At 37.6% G+C, this 27,366-nt stretch overlaps 2 protein-coding genes and 1 long non-coding RNA gene across 3 annotated transcripts; all 3 read left to right on the top strand.

Annotated features, from left to right (window-relative positions):
- Positions 1 to 2,469: 2,469 nt before the first annotated feature.
- LOC140165531 (zinc metalloproteinase nas-39-like) lies at positions 2,470 to 5,992 on the top strand. Its single transcript, XM_072188817.1, has 5 exons — positions 2,470 to 2,653; positions 3,100 to 3,207; positions 3,872 to 4,237; positions 4,718 to 4,834; positions 5,625 to 5,992. The coding sequence occupies exons 1-5, from the start codon at positions 2,470 to 2,472 to the stop codon at positions 5,990 to 5,992; spliced, it is 1,143 nt and encodes a 380-aa protein (XP_072044918.1).
- Positions 5,993 to 7,294: 1,302 nt separating this feature from the next.
- LOC140165396 (uncharacterized) lies at positions 7,295 to 9,538 on the top strand. Its single transcript, XR_011860704.1, has 3 exons — positions 7,295 to 7,385; positions 7,572 to 7,685; positions 9,200 to 9,538. It is a non-coding gene; the product is annotated as an uncharacterized lncRNA (long non-coding RNA).
- A 2,406-nt stretch (positions 9,539 to 11,944) lies between these two features.
- LOC140165530 (uncharacterized) lies at positions 11,945 to 26,297 on the top strand. Its single transcript, XM_072188816.1, has 11 exons — positions 11,945 to 12,188; positions 13,462 to 13,824; positions 14,283 to 14,396; positions 14,909 to 15,040; positions 17,924 to 18,044; positions 19,485 to 19,556; positions 19,850 to 19,921; positions 20,646 to 20,717; positions 21,112 to 21,183; positions 22,557 to 22,640; positions 25,074 to 26,297. Exons 1-11 carry the CDS (start codon positions 11,945 to 11,947, stop codon positions 26,227 to 26,229), a joined length of 2,502 nt encoding a protein of 833 aa, XP_072044917.1. The 3' UTR covers positions 26,230 to 26,297.
- The last annotated feature ends 1,069 nt before the right edge of the window (positions 26,298 to 27,366 follow it).

The raw sequence follows: 27,366 nt of genomic DNA, 5'->3' as shown, positions 1-27,366 counted from the left end.
TACAACCAAATATTGCGGTAGGTATAGTACATAATCTTAATCATTCAGGGCATACTGCAGTTACTGTCCGTTTTCCTATACACAATACACAGTGCTCTCACCATTGACGCGTGACCCCTACAAATGATGTATGTTGGGAGAATGGACACTTGCCTAGTTAACATCACTGTGTGAAAAACAACCAGCCAATATTTTATTTATTCTCCAAAACTTCTAGCAAATATATTTCTCTAACATGACCTAAAATTACAGCTAGGTTAGATGTTCAGAAATGGTCGTACTTTTGTAAAATATGAGTGAGGGCAAGGCATAGCTAGCCAACTCCCCGTGTTATTTGAATGGAGATTTGACCGAAAATATTGGTATCGGACCGCTCACTTCTGAAGGATGCCACAAAAACCGGTAAAAGCTACATTTAAATTATTCTAAATAGGTTCTAGAAAATAAAGTTTTGTAACATGTCCTAAATTTTTAGCTAATTTAGGTGTTTGGAGAGGGTCGTACTTTTGTGTTTTAGGAAGGACATGTAAACGACAGATAACACCAAAAATATGAAGAAATTATTTCTAAACCGTGTTAAGTCAAAAATCATTATGTTGCTCATTTTCACGACGCTCTTTACAAAAGCACGACATTGTCTGATTTCGTGAACAAAGCCACACATAACATTGTTTCCTTTCGTTTCCTTTATAATCGGTTACCCAACTGAAGCTATGAATACCAGCTTTATTGCGATATCGCACATGAAAACAGTCACTTGTGCACAACCAGAGAAGATCCGATTTAATCAGTTGAGCTGTTTCAATGAGTGTTATCTTGGTTTAATAGCTTTTAATGGGGTTAAGTCCTGCAAAGGTCGAGATGAATTCTACTGTAGACATGACTGCATCATGGGATTGCGAGTGTTTTTATTTGTTTTTTGGGTTTTTTTGGTGAGGATTGGGCTGAGATGGGCGCCTAATTGATTGGTGAACGATCGTTGCGACTTGTTTAATCATGTATTTATTTATTTACCAACAACTGTAGAATATGACATCGGTATGGTGGAATAATGTTATTGAAGTCTGAATTAAAAAAGACTAGTTTGCGTGTGACGGCAGGGTAAAAGCCGTGTGTGATTGGTTGCTGAAATCAAGTTGGTTTTGAAGCCTTATCAGAATTTTAGAAAATATTTATTATTATTATTATTATTATTATTAGTGTTATTATTATTATTATTATTATTATTATTATTATTATTATTATTATTGTTATTATATAGATGTATGCAATGACGATGACTTTTATTGCGCTAATGGCATTGGTTGTGTACATACAGCTTTAGTATGTGATGGTAGTGTACATTGCGTGGACGGATCAGACGAGTGGCAGTGTTGTAAGTTTCTTTTGTTTTGTCTTACGTACGTACATTCAGGAGGGTGAAAGTGCATAGGAACAATGCCGGGAACTACGTCACGCTATTGTTCGACTAAGGCTACATCATTTTTAACGCATGCGTGTTCGTCAATACAGCTTTAGTCTCCTCCACCTTCGCAACACGGTACGTGGAGTGACCGGAATCACACTGACGGCGGAGGAGAATACTAGCTGGTCAGACAATTTAATTCTATCAAGCATATAATACCCTGAACAATCACCGTCATTTGATCGATTTACTACAGAATATATTGTATACACAAAATATAATTTTAAAATTGTAAACCTGTTAACTTATGTGTACTAAACTATAAGGACATGTGAATAAAATCATGTAGAAGACAAAATGGCCGCTAATCCGCCTTTTGTCTAGACTTAGGCTACATCTTCCGGTTTGTTACGTAATACTAGGATGCCCATCCCTTTGTATCGATCCCTGGTACATTCTTTACAAATATGCAATGGATTCGAATACCAATGGAACACACGTCACACCGTCTAGATTTTCGTATACTGACGAATAGTAGGTAACTATAAACCGTCCCTATATTATAACCCGTGAAGTACATTTACGCTACACGCCCAGAGTTAGTAGCGGCCACGGCAAAACGGTATTTAACTGCCACAGCATAGTTAATTTCTTGTCATTTGTTATTCGTTAATAAGTATAATGTGCCTAATTGCTAATAACAGATTTAAACGCATTACAAACATGATAGATGCCATGCAGCACAACAAAAGGAAACACGTCCGAAGAATATTGAAATTTACTACGATGTTATCGACCATTTCCAGTAGCAAACTAATGTAAAATACATGTAGGATGAAACTTTATCATGTTAATCAAAAGTGTTGCATTAACCTGGTATACTCCTCTCAGATCCTTGCGGTTTTGAGTTTGTGAATCTGACAAACACCAATCCCATCTATCTAGCGTCACCAGGCTACCCGGGCAACTATCCACCTAATATCAACTGCATCTGGTTTTTTACCGAAAACACACCCGGAACGTATGTGATATCTATATTGGACCTAGAAACCCAGTGGGCGGATATGCTGTCAATTGGAACAGGGCCATTTGTATCGAGTGAAAGCACAGTTCTACAGAGATCTTTGTGGCACTTTCCAAGAACATTGTTAATTCACGAATGGCAGATGTGGATTAGATTTGGTTCCGATGCCTGGGTTCAATTTCGTGGATTTATTGTTGAAGTTGTTAGGACGGATGACACTAATAGTAAGTAAAGTATAGGTATGAATCCTATGCGGTCTGTGATTGTTTCCTCATCAGACTAGAACCTGAATTTTGGTATCCGTGGTACCAGGAATTCTTTTTTTATTCCAAACAATGGATTGAGTACTCTCAATTATCTCTTAATAGTCAAATCCAGAGGAGAGTAGGCCACATGTTATCCTACTAATCTTGTACATAATAGACTAACACACACGGTTGTTTGATGTATATAGAATTGGCTTCATTATTAACTGAATGCAAACTATAGATGGCGCTATTTATCCTAAATTTCTAAACTTTCAATGGTAGACATAAAGTAAATATTGCCTTGTAAATCCAAGGTGCAGTGAAAAACAATTGCCGCCGGGATTATAACTCTGGTACTCTGACTACAATAACGTCTACCAAACGTTTGTTGATCATTGGGTTTTTTTTGGTTTTTTTGGCAGTTGAATGTCCATCAGACCAATGTTACGACGGTTACGGTTGTTTAGACCCCATCATGAAGTGTAACATTATCGGCGAGTGTTTCGACTGGTCAGACGAATGGAACTGTGGTAAGTAAGCTTCAGTACATCTAATCTAATAAGGGCAAGCTGGGAGGAGGTTATAAATTTGAGGTTATATAATAAAGTGCTGTCCTTTTTTAACACTTAACAATACGTTCAAGCCAATAAATGTCAATCTTTCCCAAATTAACGAATTAGAACATAGAATACATATACAAATACTTATAGCTGGACCTCTTTTTTTCTCAGCTCATGCGTTTGTCACATTGTGTATAATGTTTTGATGTGTGTATATGTTTCTAAAGGTTCATGTATTTGCAACAAGTATGGCTTTCCTTTAATAGGGACGCCCCATTAGATATTATCAGGGGGGCTAGGGAGTTAGGGTCAGCCAGATTTTTTTTTGTCACTGCCTTTGGAGGCAATTTTTTTCGCAGTGGCGGCGAAGTTGTCTTTTTTCAATTTTAATGTATACCTTTATACAGAGTTGGGTAAGGAAAAAAAAATATTTACTCATCAGTAAGGCAAAATTTTTTTACTCACTAGTGAGGCAATTTTTTTACTCATCAGTGAGGCAATTTTTTTTCCCAAAAAACTCCCTAGCCTCCCCGATAATATCCAATGCGTCCCTTATAATTTATTGTTACATAAATGAACCAAACAAATACTTATCTCACGGAGTTACTACTTCTATCTCTACCAATATTTACAGCATATTGTCCAAACACCACTTTAACTCTTCCAAGTAGCGAAGACATTGTCGTTGCATCGCCGTTTTATCCCGCTTATTACCCCGAAAACGTTGATTGTTTTTGGAGAATCACCAGTGAAATACCTCATGGATTCATAGTTGTCAATTTCATTGCATTGGAGCTCTACCTAAACCAGGATTATTTGACGATTGGAGTCGGTGATGAAATTAAATACCCTGGTATGGTTTCCCGACTCACTGGTATGAATACTCCTCGCGCTGGTACTATAAATGGCACTGCCATGTGGCTGAGATTGACTACAGGTGTTGGCGGTGGGCCAGTCTCTGCTGGATTTGAGGTGAATTTGAGATGGCATCGTATGTATGGTAGGTATATATTGCGCTGAATATAACGAACATATTTCTGTGTTTGTTCTTGTTTGCGATAGATCACCGGCCGCAAATGCCATCAAAAAAGTAAATAAAAATCATATGTAATGTGATCAAACAAAATCAGTCGGAACTCGGCAATGATAAATTTTTAGTTTCTTATAGGATTGTAAAAGGCATTTACAAAGCTGGATTTTGCAGAAAACCCCATTGAAATTGAACAAGCAGTTCCAAAGATATGAGCAACTAAAGAGTTTCCAAAACAAGACGAAACAAAAGGAAATATTTCCTTTGTTTGGCTATATCTCAAAATCAATATTTCCGAGTTCCGACTGATTTTGTTTGATCGCATCACATATATATTGTAGAAAAGGATCAGAAACAGCCATTGAAAATTTGAAGTAAAGCTTCGCAAATAAGTTTATCATTATATGGCACATATATTAATACTATTCCGAATTGGTGTTTCAATTTCAGTTCCCTGCAATTCAAACGAATTTATGTGTGCTATAAATGGTTTTGGTTGTTTTATGTCATCATTTATATGTGACGAGGAAACCCAATGTCTAGATGGTTCTGACGAGGAACGTTGTGGTGAGTTAAACATGAATTTTATTTCCTCTGAATAAATGTTGAACTTCTTGAATCTAAGTGCAGAACTTTGATAATTGAATCAAATTATTGGAAACAGACCTTTAGTTAGAAGGGTCGTTAGTCCAAAAAGTTTTCAAGTTAGGGTTTAGGTCATTTATGTTCGGGTTAGTGTTAGGGATACGGTTGGGGGTTGGATTATCATTAGGGTTCGGCACCACATCAAATTTGGTCCTATAGAACTATCGGTGCCCGGTTAGGTACCGATGACTCTTAACATCACTCCCTGGAGACGGTCTTAATTGTATCAAGCATAATAATTAACAGTTGCATAGTGTTATTGTTTTTCATTTAAATAAAAAGCGTATGCACTGTAAAAATGTTCAGGGTACAAAAAAAGTGACATCGGTATCTCTTCGGGCACCGATAGCGCTATAGGACCAAAAAAGACGCTGTGCCTTAGGTTAGTGTTATGAATATGTTTAGGCTAGGATTAGGGTCAGAGTTAGGATTAGAGTCAGGGTTATGGTTAGGATTAAGGCTTAGATTGTAGGCTAGAGTTAGGGTTTAGGGTAAGGATTAGGGTTTATAGCTTTTTTAAGTTTTTGGGTTTTCGAACTATTAAATGACTCTTCGTACTATTGACATGTAACTAATAATTAATACACTCTACCTAATTAGATTAAGGAGCGACTTGTTTCCAAACCTTTTTAGTTTTGAGCACATTAATATTATTGGAAACCTGGGGTATTCGGGTCAAACAAATTTTAATTTCTCTATTTTATTTTGATAGATGAATGTGGCACACCATTGCAAATAGTTAATCTAGGAGATGCCTATCACATTAACAGTGCGAACTATCCATATCACTATCCAAATAACATGGAATGTCACTGGAACCTGGTATCAAACGAAGGCAAAAGCTTTGTCGTCGAATTCGTCACTTTCGATACTCAATCCGGACACGATGTTTTAACTCTCGGGAACGGACACGATGTTCTCCATGAGATGTCTTCTTTTAATGCTGCACAGTTGTTTGTTGTTGTAGAGAGATTGATTATTTGGCTGAGTTTCAAATCGGATGAAATGGTGACTGGTCGAGGGTTTGAAATAATCGTAGAGCGTATTCATGAACCAGGTGAGGAACTAAATGCCAAGTGACATCCCAGAGCATGTACCCTAATATTTAGTCTACACCCTACACGCGAAAGGAGACGGCCGAACCAAACACTTTAACACTTAAGCATTTATCGTTTGATGGTATACCAGTAGCGTTACCCGTGGGGGGGGGCAGGGGACAGAGTCCCACCCGACAAAAAAGTGCCCCTCTGACAAGAAAAATTAAAGAGAAAATCTGGAGGACAAAGGAAAAGAAAAGGGGACAAGGAGCCCCTTTCCACCAAAAATTCACCCCGATCATGGGCCACAATAGTGTAAAATGAGAAATGTTTGCGCGCTACGCTCGCACATCTTCAAAATAAAGCCCTTTTGGGAGCTCGAAGACATGTACAGTCTCTCTAACATGATGCAGTCATGTCTACAGTAGAATTCATCTCGACCTTTGCAGGACTTAACCCCATTAAAAGCTATTAAACCAAGATAACACTCATTGAAACAGCTCAACTGATTAAATCGGATCTTCTCTGGTTGTGCACAAGTGTCTGTTTTCATGTGCGATATCGCAATAAAGCTGGTATTCATAGCTTCAGTTGGGTAACCGATTATAAAGGAAACGAAAGGAAACAATGGTATGTGTAGCTTTGTTCACGAAATGAGACAATGGCGTGCTTTTTGTAAACCAGCATTCTTGAAAATGAGCAACATAATGATTGTTGACTTAACACGGTTTGGAAATAATTTCTTCATATTTTTGGTGTTATCTGTCGTTTACATGTCCTTCCTAAAACACAAAAGTACGACCCTCTCCAAACACCTAAATTAGCTAAAAATTTAGGACATGTTACAAAACTATATTGTCTAGAATTTTAGAAGAGTACTTTTAATATTGGCCGGTTATTTTTCACACAGCGACGTTAACTAGGCAATGTACTATTACCTATAACATTAACTAAAACACCAAAGTACGAATATTTCCAAACATCTAAATTAGCTAAAATTTAGGACATGTTAAAAACTATATTTTCTAGAACTTTAGAAGAGTACTTTTAATATTGGCCGGTTATTTTTCACACAGCGACGTTAACTAGTCATATCCCCATACTTTTAACGTAGGGCTATTTGTAGAGGTCACGCGTCAATGGGAAAGAGCACTGTGTATTGTGTATAGGAAAACGGACAGTAACTGCAGTATGAAAACTAAACCGGTATATGTATTGTATGATGAAACTGTAATTTTTTGTCAGTGCCCCCGAAATTTTATTTTGTCCCCCTCCCGACCCGAAAGAAGATTAATGACATATTAATCTATTTCAATTCTTTCTAACAGTTCCTTGCAATGGAAGACATTCCTGGTGTCGATCTGGCAGTGTATGCAATGGTGCAACACTCATGTGTAGTCAGTATGAAGGGTGTATGAATACAACCGAATATTGCGGTAGGAATTTTTTTTTTTAATCGATTATCAATAAGAGTTCAAACATTTTGACTTGTAAGGTGCTTCTCTCCATACTGAATTGAGCTAATAAATGAAACAACGATAGATGATGATGATGATGATGATGATGATGATGATGATGATGATAATTATAATTGTAAAATTATAAAATCTTGACAATTTCAGATGTATGTAGTGATGTTGATTTCTACTGCGCCAATGGAATTGGTTGTGTACATAAAGCTTTAGTATGTGATGGTATCGCACACTGCGTGGATGGATCGGATGAGTGGCAGTGTCGTAAGTTCCTTTTTATTTGAAAACTCTCAAAACAAAATTCCTGGCGATTTAGCGACACAACAAAGAGTACGTTTCACGCTGAGTGTGGTAGTTTATGTCAGATCCTTTAGGCGGTTTGGCCGAAAGCGTACCGACAAGCCATCCTTGTACGCGTGTGACCCGGCATGTAGGCTATATATTAGGTTAGCGCATGCGATTCGAAACTGCGACCAGCGAAATACACACCTGCATCACTACCAAACTCGAGGTGAAACAACGTACAGGGTGAGTCAAAAAAAGTGCAATAGAGAAAAGAATCCATTTTTATTAAAGAACCGAGTTGAATCTTTTAGGTTTTAAAGCATTTTATAAATAACATATCCATTAGTGATCTTGTGTGAAAATATCAAGGAATTAGCATTTACCGTTTTGTTTTTATGACACATTTTATAGCGATACCCAATTTTAATGTTTGTCCAAGAGACACCTAAAATTTGAATGTCAGCCTACTCTGTGTAAGGTAGATTTGGAATAACTGCCGGTTTCTTAACCTCATTGGCATTTCAATAAAATGCAGCACCCAAAGTGTTATTGCCCTTGGTCTTGTTTAAGGAGAAGAAACATTATTTGTTGTTATTTTCATTTTCCCTTTATTATAAAGATCAAAACCATATAATTTGTAGGCGGGTTTTTCAAATGTCGAAATGAAATGCGCGCAAATTGGAGTGGAGTGAATTACAAAACATCCAGTAAGTTGGACATATTGGGATTAAAAACTGGAGTTGAGTCGAGTGAGGTATGAAGGACATAAAGTAATGTTAGAAAGTTTGCTTGAACAGAAAAAAAGAAATAAAAATAACGCAAAAATCAACCTTATTTAAGTTAAAGTCAGTTTCAGAGCTGGTTCATTTATCGTGCATTGTGTGCTCCCATTCAAAATACACGGTACCTTGTGGACAACTAATGAAATTGGGTATCGCAGCAAAAGGACTCATAAAAATTAAACGGTAGAGGCGAGTCACTTCATTTTTTCACAGAAGGTGACTATTGAGTGTGGCATTTATAGACACTTTCAATAATGGGAAAGTTCAAGTTGGTTCTTACGTAATTATCGATTCTTTGCTCTATTGCACTTTTTTTGACTCACCCTGTATAAGTAGTATCACATAAGAAATAAATTTGGAATGTCGGTTCTGTACCTTGGAGGACATCACCACATGTTTAAATGTTGTCATTCCGTAGAAAAAAGATTTTTAAACTTGGGATATTGTAAATAAAATATGAGTTGCCCGTTCTGTTGTCTCGAGTTTAGAATCACATGTTAAAACGTTGTTTATTCCGTAAAGTCTCGTCTAATTTTATACTTGAAATTTTGTTAAAAGCACATGATTATTGCATATACAGCTGAAATTTTACAGGGTCATCGGGTAAAGTTTACACCGTAACTACCGTCATAGGTAAATGGTATGGGCAAACATGTATACTGTTCAGTTTATGATATCCTTCATCCATTTTCTATATTTTGAATGCTTCAGATGCGTGTAACTCGGATCCAATCAACATGACAGGCATTGCTCAGCCGATCTACTTGGCGTCCTCAAATTATCCTCTCAGCTATTCGCCAAACCAGAACTGTATCTGGATTCTCACAAGTGACCCTCCAGATGGGACGTACATTATTCGTATATTTGATCTTGATTTGGAATATTATGACATTCTTTCCATTGGTATCGGCAATGAAGTCGATAAAACATCTGAAATATTATACCTTACATTGTGGAATTATCCTGAAATTACACTAATCGACAAAATGGATGCTTGGGTGAAATTTTTTTCCAACGGAGCAGTCCAACGCGGTGGCTTTATAATGAAGATAGAGAGGAAACCCTATGACGGTAAGTCACGTCAGGGTAGATTAACATTTACATAACGTTTACATGTTCACCTATATTCTGACTCTTATTCATCATCACCACCAGCACCACCGCGACGACGACGACCATCACCATCATCACCACCACCACCACCACCATGCAGATCTACGTTAACGGCCTCTTCTGATTTGTAAATCACAATTTAATCTCTGGTGCACGAACCCATACCGTCCCGTATTCAATCCCAGGCGGGGACTCACTGGGATCAGTTCCATCTTGGAAGCCTGGTAACCCTTAGCTGTACCTGAAGTCCCTATCCGTCGCAGCGTTGCTTAGATATTAACAATTTAAGTTCAGATATGATCCATACTGATTCCGTACCAAGGCAGCAGTTTTGAAAGAAGTAAACCGATTCTGATATCTTCTAAAACAGCAGTGCTGTGATCTTTATGAAATAACAAGCCCGTTGTATGTTATGTATCAACTATCAAGTAATAATTTAATTTGGTTTCTCTTCCTATTTTTAGTTCATTGCTTACCGAAAGAGTTTGTTTGCTTTGATGGCTATGGCTGTTTAGACCAAGCACAAGTTTGCAATGGAAAGGGTGAATGCTTAGACTGGTCTGACGAATGGAACTGTGGTAAGTACGATTACTTTTCATAACACAACTTTACATTAGCATGCCGGAAGCATTGAGAAGACCAACAAATTGTAATTCCCAAACACTGTTTGGTTATTTTCAACAGTCTCGACAGCGATGCGTCAAGCAACATCGGATTTGGTATTGATGTGTGTAGGTACCTCTTACATTGTTTTGTGACTTATTTCAGAATACTGTTCAAATACGACTGTGAACTTGACACGAAACGAAACTATCGACATTAAATCACCATTCTATCCTCTCCACTACCCTGACAATCTCGATTGCTTTTGGATGGTCTCAGGTTCTGAAACAAATAACGGATACCTTGTAGTAACTGTTCTGGCAATGGACCTTCATTTACAAAATGACTTTTTGTCTGTTGGAATTGGACAAGATGGGTGGACTAGTATTTTGCGTTTAAGCGGCAACAGTGCGCCGCTGTATGCTACAATTAATGGTACCAATGCGTGGGTCAGGTTAACTACCAATAATGTTGGACAAATATCTAATGGAGGGTTTTACTTGGAAGTGAAATTGACTGATGTATTTGGTAAGTTAATCCATTAAAGGGGCATTTCGTTATTCTAGCGTACTCTTTTCAGGACATTGAAATTGAAATTCACCTGGGCAAGAACCCGAAGAGCTTATCCTTACTGCTAGGTTTAACGTGGTATGTATAGGATGTGCTCTTCTTAGCTGTAAGTTCCTAACTGTTGGTCAGCAAATTCCTGTAAAGTGTGCTGAGGCTTGTGTTAATTCCGTGCGTACCGCACTATAAATCAATGCGTATTTTAGTAATATAAAGAATATTTAATTAAGAAATAAAGGGTAATGCATTATCCTTTACACCCAAATAATGCGCCTCACCCATTATTTACGTTTTTACTGCCTCGGACATATTATTAGCGTGTAAAGGATAATGTTCCACTCTTTATTTTTTATTCTATTATCATTAAATAGTGTGATTTTAAAGAGAAAAAAAAAATTTTGGCCCAAATATTTTAAGTTGTTTATTTCAAGGTGGAGCGCGTACGCGTAAGTGACAGCGAGTATCGCGTAAATATTGCACGCGTAACCAAGCGTATAGCTGTGCGTAGAATGTGTTACGGCGCTTGACCCATTATTGCAGAATAATGGGCTCTCACGTGACGTGTTTTAACGAATCACAGTGCACGATTTTGAATAATGGGTCGTAAGAGTAATAGAATTGATATTAATGCAGCATGGTGAGTCTGGAAAAGTTTAATCAAATGTCTCTTTATTTCTTATATAATTATAATCAAGTGCCATGTGCATCTGATGAATTCCTGTGTGCCACTGGGTATGGCTGTCTTAACCAATCCTTTGTTTGTGACAGTTTACATCAATGTCTAGACGGATCTGATGAAAACGATTGCGGTATGTTTGCTCTGCTGCTGCTGCTGTTGCTAATGATGATGATTGTGGTAGTGGTGGTGATGATGATGAACATGATGATGATATTTACGATGATAATGCTTGTGATCATTATGATGATGATGATGACGATATGATGACGACCACAGTGAAAATGATTATATTTATAATGATACTGACTGATAACTTCGATTGCGTTTTATAATGTAGATGATGATAACGAATTGATAATATGAAATCATTCATATTTTCAGAATTTTGCGGTGATACTTCACTTGAAATCAGCAGATCGGAAAAATACAACATATCTTCTCCGTTTTATCCTCGACAATACCCATTGACATTGGATTGTTCATGGTTCATCACCATGTCGAATTCCTCTCTGGGAACATTCAAAGTCGAATTCCTGGATCTTGACACACCCAGCGCATATGACAAGCTTATCTTCGCTCCTTTAGATGAGGAAATCGAGTTCGATGTCGATGTTTTGCCTCCAGATGTCTACCTTTTACTGTCAGGGTCACATCCACCAAGGTCACTCATTGTGGACGATACAGAGTTGCAGATTGCTTGGGATGCATCGATATGGAGTACAACACAATTGGAAGGCGGTAACAGAGGATTTACCATCCGGATCTCAATTGATAAAACCAATGGTATTCACGTAAATTTTATAGTCTGGTTGATCATGATTAAGTTAAACCTTGACAAATTGTGGTGATGTGCTTAAATGTGCGTGTGCTAAGAAATAATACATGGTACTTGATGTTATAGTAAGTTTTGAGCTATTTAGGGTCGCATCTGTCTAGAGTAAATGCTAAAAGCAGGGGTTCCCAACGTTTTTGGAAAGCGACCCAATTTCTTGAACTCCATGTGGGAAAGGATACATATTGCCAAATTGTGTTACTCCGTATTTTGAGATTGCGACCCCACTTGGTATAAATCATAAACAAGATCGGGCGCTAGTGCAATTTTAAAGTGCTCAATGTTAGCACTTTAAGACATGTCGTATTCGTTCATGCAGTGCTTCATATTAACACATTATTAGCAAGAGGCTGCCTTCTAAATTTAATCTACAACAGACACTCATGGGCGCTGGAGACATACAGCGGGTTACGCCCTGGCCAAGCGTGTCACAATTTGGAGTGCAAGCCGGGCGCAATATTGTTCTAATACATGTTTCTATTCCAGAATGACAAGGTGGTGTTTAATTGCACTTTTTTCTTAGAATCTGTATATTTTGATTTTGCTTTCAGCGTCATGTACAATTGACGATTTTGTTTGCCCTATAAATTTGGGTTTGATGTGTATTTATGAAAGTCTGACTTGTGATGGAATAGGGCTATGCCCAACAATTGACCATGAAAGAAAGGCTCTTGATGAGGGATCAGATGTGTGCGGTATGTTGACTAAAAGGAATCAAATATAATCTAAAAAAAAAAAACGAGTTTCAACGCATTTGCAGTTGAAATTATAACTCTTAGATTTAGCAAAATCATTTATTGGACAATATTTTTCTGTTTCAACAAAATCGTTAATTCTTGAGTCGTATTTCTGCAGCGGTTAAGATTTTTATTATATGTTCATGATGCAAAATATTTGGATTGCTAACTTGCTTTGCTTTTCCAAATTCACCCGAAGGCGTTAACCGTTACAATGGACGAATTATCGCCCAGTCCTCCCGCTTGTTCGACATTCTATTCTACTTCGAACACGTAATCAACAACAAAGACCGGATCATATGAGTTTCAATAGGATCAGGGTTATGGCTTATCCTGTCGAACAAGTGAATTGTGAAGTGAATTGCACGCCACAGTTTATACTTCAAGATAAGAGATGGACAGAACATGAATTCCTAATGACCCTATTGATTTCTTATAACAGGTAAATGTGGAGTTAGGACCTTGTACCTATCTAATGACGTCTACACCAATTTCACATCTCCTGGATACCCATCCGTGTATTACACAGGGCTTCATTGTCAGTGGCAGATCGTTGCGGAAGATCAAATGCATGTTGTATTGCGTATCAAACAATTTCATTTGGAAAGAAAGTTTGACACTCTCACTTTAGGAAATGGGCCTGATTTTCAACAAGATAATATCGGTGTACTCACAGGAGAGGTGAGCGTCACGGTTATATCGTCATCTGAACAGATCTTATGGATGGTTATGAACACAGACAACAATGAACAGAAGAGCGGCTTCGTGTTTGAAGTAGAACAGGTATCAGCAACAAAGCTTTTTGGTGAGTTAGAATGCTTTATATTTGGCAGGAATATACTTACTCTGAGGGGCAAACGTGATGCATGCTGGGAATGAAAAGGGCTCAAAAGCTATAAAATTTGTCACCCGAGATCGCGAATTTGAGCCCTTTTCCGTCCCAACATGCATCACTTTTGCCTATCGATCGCTATCGGCAATATACCTTATTGTAGATATCTTCCAGAAATTATAAACAAAAAGAGGAAAATGTGGGGAAAAGAGGTACTAGAAAAGTTAAGAAAAAGAAAGAAAGGTTACGTAGAGAAATTAAACATGACGAATAAGATGGGAAGTCTTATGAGGCATTCAAGTTTAGTCTTTAGTCTTTAGTCTACAGTTGATGTTTCTCCTTTTTAAATTATCTTAGAATCTAAAGTTTAAAGCTTATAAAAGTATGTTTTCTCTCATTATGAAACATTGGTGTATCTTTACATTTGATAGATGTTTGCGGAGACAGTGAGTTCCATTGTGGTTCAGGAATCTGCATTATACGTGATGCTAAGTGTAATGGATTCCAAGATTGTATTGTAAACCGGGCAGATGAGCAAAGATGCGGTATGTGTAATCTAGACTTCGGCCTTTTCTTTTCCAACCTGTTAAACTGAAATACCGAATATGATTTGTAAGCCTATGAGATAAGCCACGCGTACTTCCTCATATTTCTTCTCTAAATAAAAAAAATCCAAAACGGGCAAACTCTTGGTTTCATCCTTATTAAAGATCACGAATAATTACTGTGACATGTGAAAGTTCTTAAAATATTGAAAGTTAAGTTTAAAACTGCGATTATATAGACGATCTGAACTGAAAATTACCATCTTCGAACTACGCATCCACAATATTTTCAACGTCATCCCAGAATCAAAGTTCGATATATAACTGTTGCAATATAAAAAAAAATGAATATAAATATAAAAATATAATATAACTGTTACAATATATATATCTTGTGCACTCTAAGTTAAGGAAGCTACAGTGTTGTTAGTTTTAATTATGTAAAAGGGGAAGTGCGTCACATAAAATCAAAAGGGTACTAATCAGCTTCGGGTATAATGTATGATTTCCAGCTTACATAGAATGTCCAGGATATTATCTCTGTGAAGAAGTGCCTGATGTCAATATCTCTCAGTGTATACTAAAGGATGATCTGTGTGACGGATTAACGCAATGTCCAGGTGGAGACGATGAGATGGAGTGTGGTAAGAAAAAGTGTCGCTATCTTATAGCTTATAGGAAAAGCAACACTATGAAAAACCTCTGATGTTGCACAATATTACACACCCAGGAATAGGGCAAAAACGCTAGCCTCAGATGTTGCACAATATTACGCACTCAAATAGTAAACACAAAACGCCAGCCTCGCCCATGTTGCACCCAGGAATAGGAAAAACAGCCCAAGCCTCTGATCTCTGATCTGCACAATTATCGCACCCAGGAATAAGAAATACAACGCTTGCCTCTGATGTTGCATAATATTATGCACACAGGAATAGAAAAACAACGCTAGCCTCAGATGTTGCACAATATTACGCACACAGGAATAGGAAAAAAACGCTAGCCTCAATTGTTGCACAATATTACGCACACAGGAATAGAAAAACAACGCTAGCCTCAATTGTTGCACAATATTACGCACACAGGAATAGAAAATTAACCGCTAGCCTCTGATGTTGCATAATATTACATACCCAAGGATAGCAAAAACAACGCTAGTCTCATATGTATCACAATATTACGCACACAGGAATAGGAAAAACAACGCTAGCCTCATATGGTGCACAATATTACGCAAGCAGGAATAATAAAACATCGCTAGCCTCTGATGTTGCACAATATTACGCACACATGAATAGGAAAAACAACGGTAGTCTGGGATGTTGCACAATATTACGCACCCAGGAATAGGAAAAACAACGCTAGCTTCAGATGTTGCACAATATTACGCACCCAGGAAAAGGAAAAACAACGGTAGTCTGGGATGTTGCACAATATTACGCACCCAGGAATAGGAAAAACAACGCTAGTCTCAGATGTTGCACAATATTACGCACCCAGAAATATGTAAAACAACACTAGCCTCAGATGTTGCACATCATTATAGTCATTCAGGAATAGGAAAAAACAATACTAGTCTCAGATGTTGCACAATATTACGCACCCAGGAATAGGAAAAACAACGCTAGTCTGGGATGTTGCACAATATTACGCACACAGGAATCGGAAAACAGCGCTAGCTTCAGATGTTGCACATCATTATAGTCACTCAGGAATAGGAACAAACAATACTAGTCTCAGATGTTGCACAATATTACGCACCCAGGAATAGGAAAAACAACGCTAGTCTGGGATGTTGCACAATATTACGCACACAGGAATCGGAAAACAGCGCTAGCTTCAGATGTTGCACATCATTATAGTCACTCAGGAATAGGAAAAAACAATACTAGTCTCAGATGTTGCACAATATTACGCACCCAGGAATAGGAAAAACAACGCTAGTCTGGGATGTTGCACAATATTACGCACACAGGAATCGGAAAACAGCGCTAGCTTCAGATGTTGCACATCATTATAGTCACTCAGGAATAGGAAAAAACAATACTAGTCTCAGATGTTGCACAATATTACGCACCCAGGAATAGGAAAAACAACGCTAGTCTGGGATGTTGCACAATATTACGCACACAGGAATCGGAAAACAGCGCTAGCTTCAGATGTTGCACATCATTATAGTCACTCAGGAATAGGAAAAAAAACAATACTAGTCTCAGATGTTGCACAATATTACGCACCCAGGAATAGGAAAAACAACGCTAGTCTGGGATGTTGCACAATATTACGCACACAGGAATCGGAAAACAGCGCTAGCTTCAGATGTTGCACATCATTATAGTCACTCAGGAATAGGAAAAAACAATACTAGTCTCAGATGTTGCACAATATTACGCACCCAGGAATAGGAAAAACAACGCTAGTCTGGGATGTTGCACAATATTACGCACACAGGAATCGGAAAACAGCGCTAGCTTCAGATGTTGCACATCATTATAGTCACTCAGGAATAGGAAAAAACAATACTAGTCTCAGATGTTGCACAATATTACGCACCCAGGAATAGGAAAAACAACGCTAGTCTGGGATGTTGCACAATATTACGCACACAGGAATCGGAAAACAGCGCTAGCTTCAGATGTTGCACATCATTATAGTCACTCAGGAATAGGAAAAAACAATACTAGTCTCAGATGTTGCACAATATTACGCACCCAGGAATAGGAAAAACAACGCTAGTCTGGGATGTTGCACAATATTACGCACACAGGAATCGGAAAACAGCGCTAGCTTCAGATGTTGCACATCATTATAGTCACTCAGGAATAGGAAAAAACAATACTAGTCTCAGATGTTGCACAATATTACGCACCCAGGAATAGGAAAAACAACGCTAGTCTGGGATGTTGCACAATATTACGCACACAGGAATCGGAAAACAGCGCTAGCTTCAGATGTTGCACATCATTATAGTCACTCAGGAATAGGAAAAACAATACTAGTCTCAGATGTTGCACAATATTACGCACCCAGGAATAGGAAAAACAACGCTAGTCTGGGATGTTGCACAATATTACGCACACAGGAATCGGAAAACAGCGCTAGCTTCAGATGTTGCACATCATTATAGTCACTCAGGAATAGCAAAAAACAATACTAGTCTCAGATGTTGCACAATATTACGCACCCAGGAATAGGAAAAACAACGCTAGTCTGAGATGTTGCACAATATTACGCACACAGGAATCGGAAAACAGCGCTAGCTTCAGATGTTGCACATCATTATAGTCACTCAGGAATAGCAAAAACAACACTAAACAAAGATATTGTATGTTTTTAACACATAAGAATATGCGGAAAGCAATTACACATGTAATTATTTGAAGAAGCTTTTGTATGGTACCTCAAGTTTGTACTGAATTTGATTGAATGTTTGGCGACAATCACCATGATCATAATATAACAACACTTCTTCTGACGCTGGCACTAATAAATAACTGATACTAGTTTAATGTATGTTCTTTAAATAGATGTCAAACGTTGTCCAGGTGAATGTTCCTGTCAATACAATGGCAACAATCTCGAAACGTCGTGCACAGAAGGGTGGAGTGACAGAACTGTTTCGGATCTGGCGCGAATATCAAATGCATTGTATGTTATTTTAATAACATAAAATCATTTTCCCATGTTACTATAATAGAGATAGGGATTTGCAGTCATGATTAACGTGGGCATGATCAAACTAAAATCTATCTACTGGTATTACAACATCTGATTGATTAAAAACGTTGTCCTAAAGGACGCTGATAGAGACTGCTGGTCGTTGTCTCAATTTGTTCAAAGGCAGCGCAATTATCAGACTTAGACCAATATATTAAAATGGGTTTGGTCTACTAGCGAGGTCAATGAACACCATATTCATATTGCATGCAGTGCCCGATCATTTTTATCATATAGTTTAACCCACCTTCGCCCCCATATTCCATGGCTTACAATGTCTAAAATAAAATTGTGATGGGACCTTATGTAGGTTGTATTAAAATGATCAGATTTTATTGATTGTGGACAAGACTGTCACGAGAAATTTGCAACATAAGATTGACGTCGCAATTTGTATATAAAAAATCATTAAATTACAAATATCGTGGTCATTTGAGGATTTTGATACACCCTATAATTATTGCCGAAGAGCTTGTTTATTGGCCAAACAAAATGCACTTTTTGCTGGAAGTAAAAAATCAGATTCACTATACAGTTAAATACTTTCTTGTTACAAACGAGTGAGGTAAACAGTGTTGAATTTCTTCAAATTGCTGCTATAGAGTGCACAACTTATAAGTTCCCCCTAATGCTTTTTGAAATAAATCGAAAATTATTTAACGAAATGCAAAATTGTAAAAAGTTATTAGTAATCTTATTTGTTTTACAAATCTGGGCCAATTTGTAGTGTCACACATCATTGCGTTTGGTCACAATGGTTCATTATGTAAAAATAGAGAGAGTTTTAAAAGTTGCACCTGAGTTCATAGGAGTCAATTGTCAAACAATACAGTATGTTAGGGCTGTCCATGTGTTTGTAATGGAAATAAAACTTTAAGTCTACATGTTTAGTAGGGGATGTGTCCTCCTGCACTGTTAACAAGTGCATTGCAACGTCGCCGCATGCTGTTTATTAAATTCCGGACCCGTTGCTGGTCCATGTTGTTTCATACATGTTGGATTGCTCGGGTTAGCTCTTGCAGTGTTGTGGTTTCATTGATAAGGTTAACATATCCCTTCCATCCCAGCCATTTATCATTAAAAAGAAAAGAATTAAACACATGAATATCCCTGGCCTACTGTATTATTTGAGAATTGAGTCCTATGGACTTAGATGCAACTTTTAACACTGTTTAAAACGGTCTCTTTTTTTACATAATGAACCATTGGTGACTGAACGCAATGACATACGGTATGACGCTGAAATTTGGTCCACATGTGTAAAACAAATAAGGCTACCCATATCTTTTTACAGGTTTGCATATTTTTCGATTTATTTAAAAAAGTATTTAGAGGGAACTTATAAGTTGTGGACCCTATATTTTCCATCAGAACACTATCAGGTGATATAGAAGGCGTGTTGAAACAGGGAATCTTCAAAGCATTGTGGCCTCTTGAAACTTTGTAAGTGACTGTTCTTTTGTTTTTGTTCCGTTTTATATAACGATATTATACCGTAGACAAGTCCACTATCTAATATCTTCAAGGTTATGCGATTTGGTAGTTCACAGCATCTAGCGAAGGGTAGTGAGCTTTGGTATTTGAGGATTTTGATACACCCTATGATTATTGCCGAAAAGCTTCTTTATTGGCCAAACAAAAGGGACTCATTGCTGGAAGTAGTGCTATAAATAGCTAAGTTTTTAGCGTATTTCTTTGTTTTTTTTAATACATTGGTAATATGTTATGTTTTTCAGATCGCTTGATGAAAGTAATATTGATACGCTAGAGAAAGGCGTATTTGATGGCCTACATAACTTAACATGGCTGTAAGTATCACAATATATTTACCTATCGGATAAAGTAAAAAAGCCACTATATAATAATTTATTAAATTTTATATGCAACTTTAAAAGAGATGACTTTGTTCAAGCATAAACCCAGATGCTTTTAATTTAACACCGGGAAATTTAATAAGCTCTTTAAGGCTGAACGTCTTCAGCCGATGTCATTAAAAAATTAATGATGAAGCATCCCTGAAAGTTATCTTCTTGGTTGATTCAGACTACGGGTTAACTTTACACTCAAATTAAGGTCATATGTCGAATGGTGGGCACATTTACAGCACAATCACCAACTTTTACAATCTGCAGTTCTCCTTTAGGATGAACAAGCTTGCATTTGATATAAAAATTTTACATACATAGCACATAATTTGACAATACTATAATGTGAAATTCAAAACGGTATCCTGTCACAAGCACATTGGACAAAGAACAGTTCTCTATTATCAAGGTAAACCTGAAAGAGGAGAGTAAAATGTCAATGTCGCGCTATTATTGAAGACCGAATTAAAAAGACTAGTTTGCGTATGACGTTCTGTCAACCAGACCAAAAATGCCGTATTGCGCAGGTCAGCAACCAATCACGACGCGCCTTTGCACTGACGTCAGACGCAAACTAGTCTTTTTAATTCGGTCGTCAATTATATTTGGGTTTCCCACCAAACGACACATGACCATAACAATCTTTTTTTTATCCAACTTTTTTCAGAGACCTGTCTAACAATAACATTTCTTCACTGACCAATTGGACTTTTCAAGGACTGCCAAAATTAGAAAAATTGTAAGTACTATTCCTTTTCGTCCGCTGTGACCTTTGAAATCAAACCTCTTAACCCCATGGGTACTTCCTGCCGATATATCAGTATCTAAGAACTAATTTGATTGCTTACAAAGAGAGCTATATCATCCGTTGAGCCAATCAGAGACATGGTAAGAATGGTCAGTATGGCTGAAGGGGATTAAGCTCAAAATTGGTGAGAGATCAAATGCTTTTATCATGTAATTAACCAATCAGGGAACTGTAAGAAAGGTAGTAGTGGCCATGGGGTTAAATATGTTAAAAATTGTTTTTGTTGTTGTTTTCTATTTCCGTCTTGTTTGATCTTTTAACATAGTAGCACACAAACTTGCAATACTTACACATCTTTACAAAGCATTTATTGTTTTTCATTCAGATATCTGTGGAATGTTCCATTATTAAGGATTTTGTCAGATGCGTTCAATGGATTGCCGTTTTTGCATACGCTGTGAGTAAATCATAATAATCGATGAACTATGCATAATCTTGTTGTCTTAGCAAAAAATGGAATCGAACATTGTTATGTCTTAATTTTTTGAAATATAATGTATTTAAAATGAAGTATTTCCACCGTTGCTTTTGGAAAGTGTCCAATGAAGGTTATGAGTTACTTACATTTTGCATGGTTTATCAAGAACGGAAAGTGGTATTTTAATATTACTTATATTGCTTACTTGCTTATGTCGACTCTTGTAGTCGGACTCCCATAATGGCTCTCCAAACTAGCATACAATTTTTGATGTCTGGGTCTGTTAATCCCGTATCATCTGCCAACATCTTGATATAATCCTTCTGGGGTGGACCTCTTGTTCTCTTTCAATGTTTGGGCTGCCACATAAGAACGATTGAAGCTGCTTCCTCTTCGCTTCTTTCACAGTGCCCTGCAAACTTTAACCTTCTAATCCTGAGCCTGTCAGAGATTGGTAACGGATTCCCATATAGTTCTTTGTTGGTGGTGTGAGTTTGCCATGAGTTATCTAGTGCCTTCCGCAAGAGACGAGTATAGCAGCCATCCAAAGCTTTTCTCATTTTGGTTGTTATTGTCCATGTTTCAGCGCCATATGTTAGTACCGATTCTACAGTGGTGGTAAATAACTTGATCTTTAGAGCTCTTGACATATTACTTTTCCAGATCTTGTCCATGCTGTTGCATGCTTTCCAAGCAAGTGCCTTTCTGATGTTGAAGTCATTCTCACTACTGGCAGTCCATGCCCCTAAATATTTGAAGTCATGCACTCTCTCTAATTCGCTTCCGTCCAGTGTTTTTATTGAAGACGGAGTTTCCTTGTACAGCATTGCCTTGGTCTTCTTGGCATTCATTCCTAGTCCTACTTTCTGTGCAGCAGCTTCAACAAGATGTAACAGTTCTTGCGCGTCTTTGAGGTTGTCAGCTAGAAGAGCAATATCGTCTGCAAAATCCAGGTCTGTGATTGTGCGCGGGCCTATTCGCCTACTTTTCCTATACTTATATAACACATCATTATCATGCTTATAGGGCAAATGTCTACAGTTATGTGTGTAACAAGAAGGTCAAAGGTCACCTAGGAAATCGTTTAAGGTCACTCTAAATGGTGTTTCTGAGCTTTCCTGCCAGATTAATGATTGAAGGTCTTTGATTTACATCAACTGCATAACAACGGAGGGCGCAACCACTCAGCACTAAAACGCTCAATGTTAACAATTTAAGACATGTTGTATAGTGCTTAATATAAATTATCATATTAGTTGGGCTTTTTTTGAGACTTGTGTGTAAATATCGTAATAGCACATTTTTCCTGTAACAGTATTAGCTTAAGATTTACTTTGTCATTCTTACATCAGGATCTTGATAGGAGGTATGAATCGTAAAGAAGCCGTGTTGGTAGCAGAAAATGGTTTTCGAGGCTTGGAACATTTACGTCTGTTGTAAGCAAATTAAGAGTGTACAATACTTGTAAACCCCATATCAATTTGTAAGCGCTCTTTTTTAAAAGTCATAGTTCATTGAATTTACAACCGTATGACAAAACAGGCGAAAATAGTAACTTTTTGCACAAGATTTGCAATTTAAAGAGAATTCACCATTCTAGTGACTCTAGTATCTTATATAAATAAAAGGAAGTCGCTAAATCTTGTGCACGAATAGACTCAGAGATGATTTCACTTTCAGCTCTGATTTATTCGTACATTGATCGGGTACATATTGCCATTAAACCATCTGAGGTTCATTTTTGCAAAAATTGATGGTAACTAAGAGAATAACAAAAAAAACTGTCGTGTTGCTATGCAAAATCGCATGCAGTGGCATTGTGGGTAATAAGGACAGTGTGAACCACGTAATAATATTTCCATTAAAAACCATACGCAGAGCAACATTGCCCTGTTTTCTGCCAACTGCGAGGTGGCCAAGAAATGATTCAGGCTATCTAGATGCACAACATCGCGTACTTTAAGAATGATCTTACGAGCTTTTCGCCCCTACGCAGAGCTACGCACCCCATTTTCCGCCACTGCACCGAAGTTGGCAGCCAAGAGATTAAGGCTACGTCGCGTGAATTTTATTATTTATTCTAGGCCTATAAATGAATCGTCGTTTAGTTTTACAGCCACATTCATACGGGAGATTGAGGAATATACGGGGAACGCATTGCACTGTATTTGGTTGAAAACGGTCAAGACCAAGAATTGGCCTCAAAATCAGTGAAAATATGGTTAAAACCGGGGATTTTCCCGGGATTTTTTGTTGTCAAAACTCAGTGGTAGCGCGTAAGGTAACTAACTGGCAGCAGGGGGTTGGCGTTAGTACGTCGGCGTACTGAGCAATGTGACGCGCACGTACGGGGTGCATAATATGCACAGACCAACTTTCCGTGCCAGAGAAATAGGAAAGAAAAGAAAGGAAGACAAAACTGAAAAGGTAGGCCTATGGATGGGTCGGGTTGAGGATACGAGAGGAAAGAAGGAAGCTAAAAATGAAAGACTAACTAACTAACTAACTAACTAACTAACTAACTAACTAACTAACTAACTAACTAACTAACTAACTAACTAACTAACTAACTAACTAACTAACTAACTAACTAACTAACTAACTAACTAACTAACTAACTAACTAACTCACTCATGTAAAAAACTAAAATAATGAGAACAGAATTAAATAGATAAAATTCAAACGGGAAATCACAAGCTAAGCAGGAAATATGAAAAATGGGAACAAAATGTAGAAAAAAAGCCAAAACTAAAAGGAGAAATGTAAGAAATGGTACATTTATAAAATAATGCATGGGAACGGGGCTCAATAAATGAATAACATGGAAACGGAAATCACGAGCTAAGCAGCATGGGAACAAAATAGACCTATGCAAAAGAAACTGAAGAGAAAGAAAGGAGCTAAATGAAAAGAAAAAAAAAGAAGAAGACAAAAAAGATAGGCCTACCCTATTATACAGGTTATGATTACAGTAACTAAATGAAACGGGAGCAAACTAAAGAGGGAAAGAAAGAAACTAATCAGGAAAAAAAAGAAAAAAAAGAAGTTAAAATTAGAAACTAATCACGAAAAATAAGAAAAATAAATAACTGAAGGAAACGGAAATCACAAGCTAAGCAGCTGATAAAAATGAAGCTATAAAGGAAACAAAACTGAAAAGAAAATGGAAATGCAAGAAGGGACAGGTTTAGAAAAATAAAATTTACCTTTCAATGATTCTACCTTTTCAGTAATTCCTCCTGTTTTAGTGATCGCTCCCATTTACTCATCTAGCGGGGACCCGCGCGAAGCGCGGGTATCCCGCTAGTATGGACAATATAAGTGTGCTTTTTCATTTAATGACATAAAATTTGAAAAATACTGAAACCTACATTTTGGTCAAAAAATGTGCTTGGATAGGTAGTTTTCAACAGATTTTCCACATTTGCCCTGCTATAACATTGAATTGTGTTATCTGTTTTTTTTTAAATCTGATTGGATGAAGGGAACACTTGAGGTTTCGACAAAAACCAATCAAAGAGGCCCATATTTTAGCTAGAAGCTTCACAGCTCATACATTGCTATGCACTTAGCCGTGTAGTGTAATCAAAGACTGTGGTGGAGACATTCGCTGCTTCTTGTTCTCTGCTTGGAAGCTCTTGGGACGAAATGTGAGCTCAGGTGCATCGAGGTGGAAACTGTGCACATGATGGTTTATAAGAGAATCGGTTTTGTATACAAACCTTTCCATATGGGTTTGATAAAGTAAAGTAAAAAATGTGTCCACGTAACACTACACCTTAAATTTTCCGACATTTTTGATGTTCAGTATCCATGTGGACACGTCTATAGACTTTCTAAGCATATTTCACTTCACTTTCTTTTTTCAGATATGTTGATGACCATCACCTCTGTTGCTATTTTGACAACCTTGACGAGTGCACCACCTTGGAATCCCAACCACCCTTATTCATGTGCGGCAGCTTGATGCAAAATTACATCCTGCGTGTATCTATGTGGGTGCTTGGTATTAGCGCTCTTATCGGAAATATATGCGTCGTTATCTTACGAATACGCGACAACCCAACGAGCGTTATCACAGCTAAACAGAGATTCTTAGTAGCCAATTTAGCTATATCTGATTGCCAGATGGGAGTGTACATGATTATTCTGGCATCAGTTGATCTTTATTACGGTGACGAATATTTTGTGCACTCACATCAGTGGAGATCATCAAATCTCTGCAAGTTTGCCAGTTTTCTATCACTTCTGTCGAGTGAAGCTTCTATCTTCTTTATCACTCTGATGTCAATCGATCGTTTTCTTGCATTATGTTTTCCCTTTAGCCAAGTTAAGTTAAGGCTTAAATCTACTAAAATTGTAACAGCAATTATTTGGGCAATCGCCTTCATGTTGGCTGTTATTCCAAGTTTGTATGCTGGAGAGGAATCGGAGTTATATGACCTGTCTGATGTATGTATTGGCTTGCCATTAATAACCCGCCCTTCGTCTTACAGCATAGAGTCAGGCAATATCGATGCCTCCAATTCTGGTCTTCGCACTTTTGATTTACCTGTGCCCGAAGAATTCAAACCAGCGTGGTATTTTTCGATTGTGATCTTCTTAGGAATAAATTTGGTTTGTTTTCTTGTCATATTCATTTGCTATTTAGCTATGTTTGTCACTGTTAAGATCGCGAGAAGAAAGATCAAACAAGTTGCAAACAGAGATGATGATATCAAAATGGCAATCAAGATGGCGGCGATAGTTGGTACAGATTTTATCTGTTGGATGCCGGTCATCATCATGGGCATCCTCTCTCAGACAGGAGCCACTGTGATTCCTCTTCAGATGTACACGTGGTCTGTGGTCTTTATTATTCCCATCAATTCCTCTCTCAATCCTTACTTGTACACAATTGCATCAATAATAACCGATGTCCGTAAAAAGCGAGAAGCAAAATCAGGCAAGGGAACAGAAACCATAAAGTTGAGCAAGGAAAGTAGCAGTGGCGAAGCCAGTCGTAGGCTTTCAACGAGGAGCTAAGCAAAAGGAATATAAACGCCAAATGTGAAGGTAGCCCAATTCAGAGAGGACGTCGGAGGATACCCTACCCTCACATTATAGTAACGTTTATTTCATACAAAGCAAGTACATGTATTGTGGTGTAAAATAGAATTTATTTCTCTTTTTTCGGTCGTTGCTAGACCATATTTTGGACAAACTAGAGGCGGCAAGGTGTATCACTCATATGCGTGAAGCGCGTAAGCATTTTCTTATTGACGTTTACCGAGAACGTAATCGCTTTTATTCTGAAAGTACAAGGGGAACATGATAAGCTTGCTACAAAAGGATATAGACATAACGGGGAGGGGGTGAAACCGGAGCCAATTCTCCAGTACAATTCTCTGACAATTCGTATCTTATCGTGATTATTACATAATAGTGCATCAGTTTGTTTGTTTGTTTGTTTGTTTGTTTGTTTGTTTACCCAGGTTGGTCCGTGAGGAACACATGCTAATCCATGGAAAACCATGGACCGTTCCAAGCTCATACAAATGCACAAGCCTGGATAGCCAGTGTAGGCTAATATATGCATGTTGGCCTAGATAGCTTTGATAAACAAAGCAAGAAATGGAAGAAAATAGCTAGGAAAAAGAGAAAAGAGAGAAGGCCACTCCCAAACACAATTGTACAATTTTACTCTTAGCCCTTACTTCGTGAGAAAGGAAACTGGAATTCCAATCTCAGGCCCCGATGCAAAGGCTGACTGTTGACAATTAACGTTGCCTTGCATATTATATTAATATTATTACACGATTTAGTACTCTTCAGCAAGATTTATCTGCACTGAAAAAATGATTGTCATTCAGACAACATTAATGGTGTAAAAATGGGTCCGCAGATAACAACCTACAGGTGTCAAATTTACATTTTCATTTGCCTAGGAATATGACACCTTTGGGTGTACTGTTTATTGTATCAAAAATGCTTATAAGTTTGTATTGTGTTGGTCCAATGTTGATGCTAATCGGGCTAATAAAAGGTACCCAATACAATTACTTTAATCGAATTTCTACCCTGTAAGCTCCTGTAGATCGAGTCCACCTGCCCGGTATACAACATCCCAAACCTATGATTCTGTTCCTTTCTAAATGTATCAGATCAAGTTTGCATCCGGCT

The sequence above is a fragment of the Amphiura filiformis genome, chromosome 12 (assembly GCF_039555335.1).
Source record: "Amphiura filiformis chromosome 12, Afil_fr2py, whole genome shotgun sequence".
Taxonomy (NCBI): Eukaryota; Metazoa; Echinodermata; class Ophiuroidea; order Amphilepidida; family Amphiuridae; genus Amphiura; species Amphiura filiformis.
Note: the sequence above shows the minus strand (reverse complement) of the source record. Positions and strands in the feature narration are given on the sequence as shown.

Coding starts and splice junctions, on each gene's coding strand:
- LOC140165531 (XM_072188817.1), top strand. CDS start 2,470: ATGCTGTCAATTGGAACAGGGCCATTTGTATCGAGTGAAAGCACAGTT. Junction 3,208..3,871: donor GTCAGACGAATGGAACTGTG/GTAAGTAAGCTT, acceptor CAATATTTACAG/CATATTGTCCAAACACCACT. Junction 4,238..4,717: donor GAGATGGCATCGTATGTATG/GTAGGTATATAT, acceptor TTTCAATTTCAG/TTCCCTGCAATTCAAACGAA.
- LOC140165530 (XM_072188816.1), top strand. CDS start 11,945: ATGTCGAATTCCTCTCTGGGAACATTCAAAGTCGAATTCCTGGATCTT. Junction 18,045..19,484: donor GCGCGAATATCAAATGCATT/GTATGTTATTTT, acceptor ATTTTCCATCAG/AACACTATCAGGTGATATAG. Junction 21,184..22,556: donor TTGCCGTTTTTGCATACGCT/GTGAGTAAATCA, acceptor TTCTTACATCAG/GATCTTGATAGGAGGTATGA.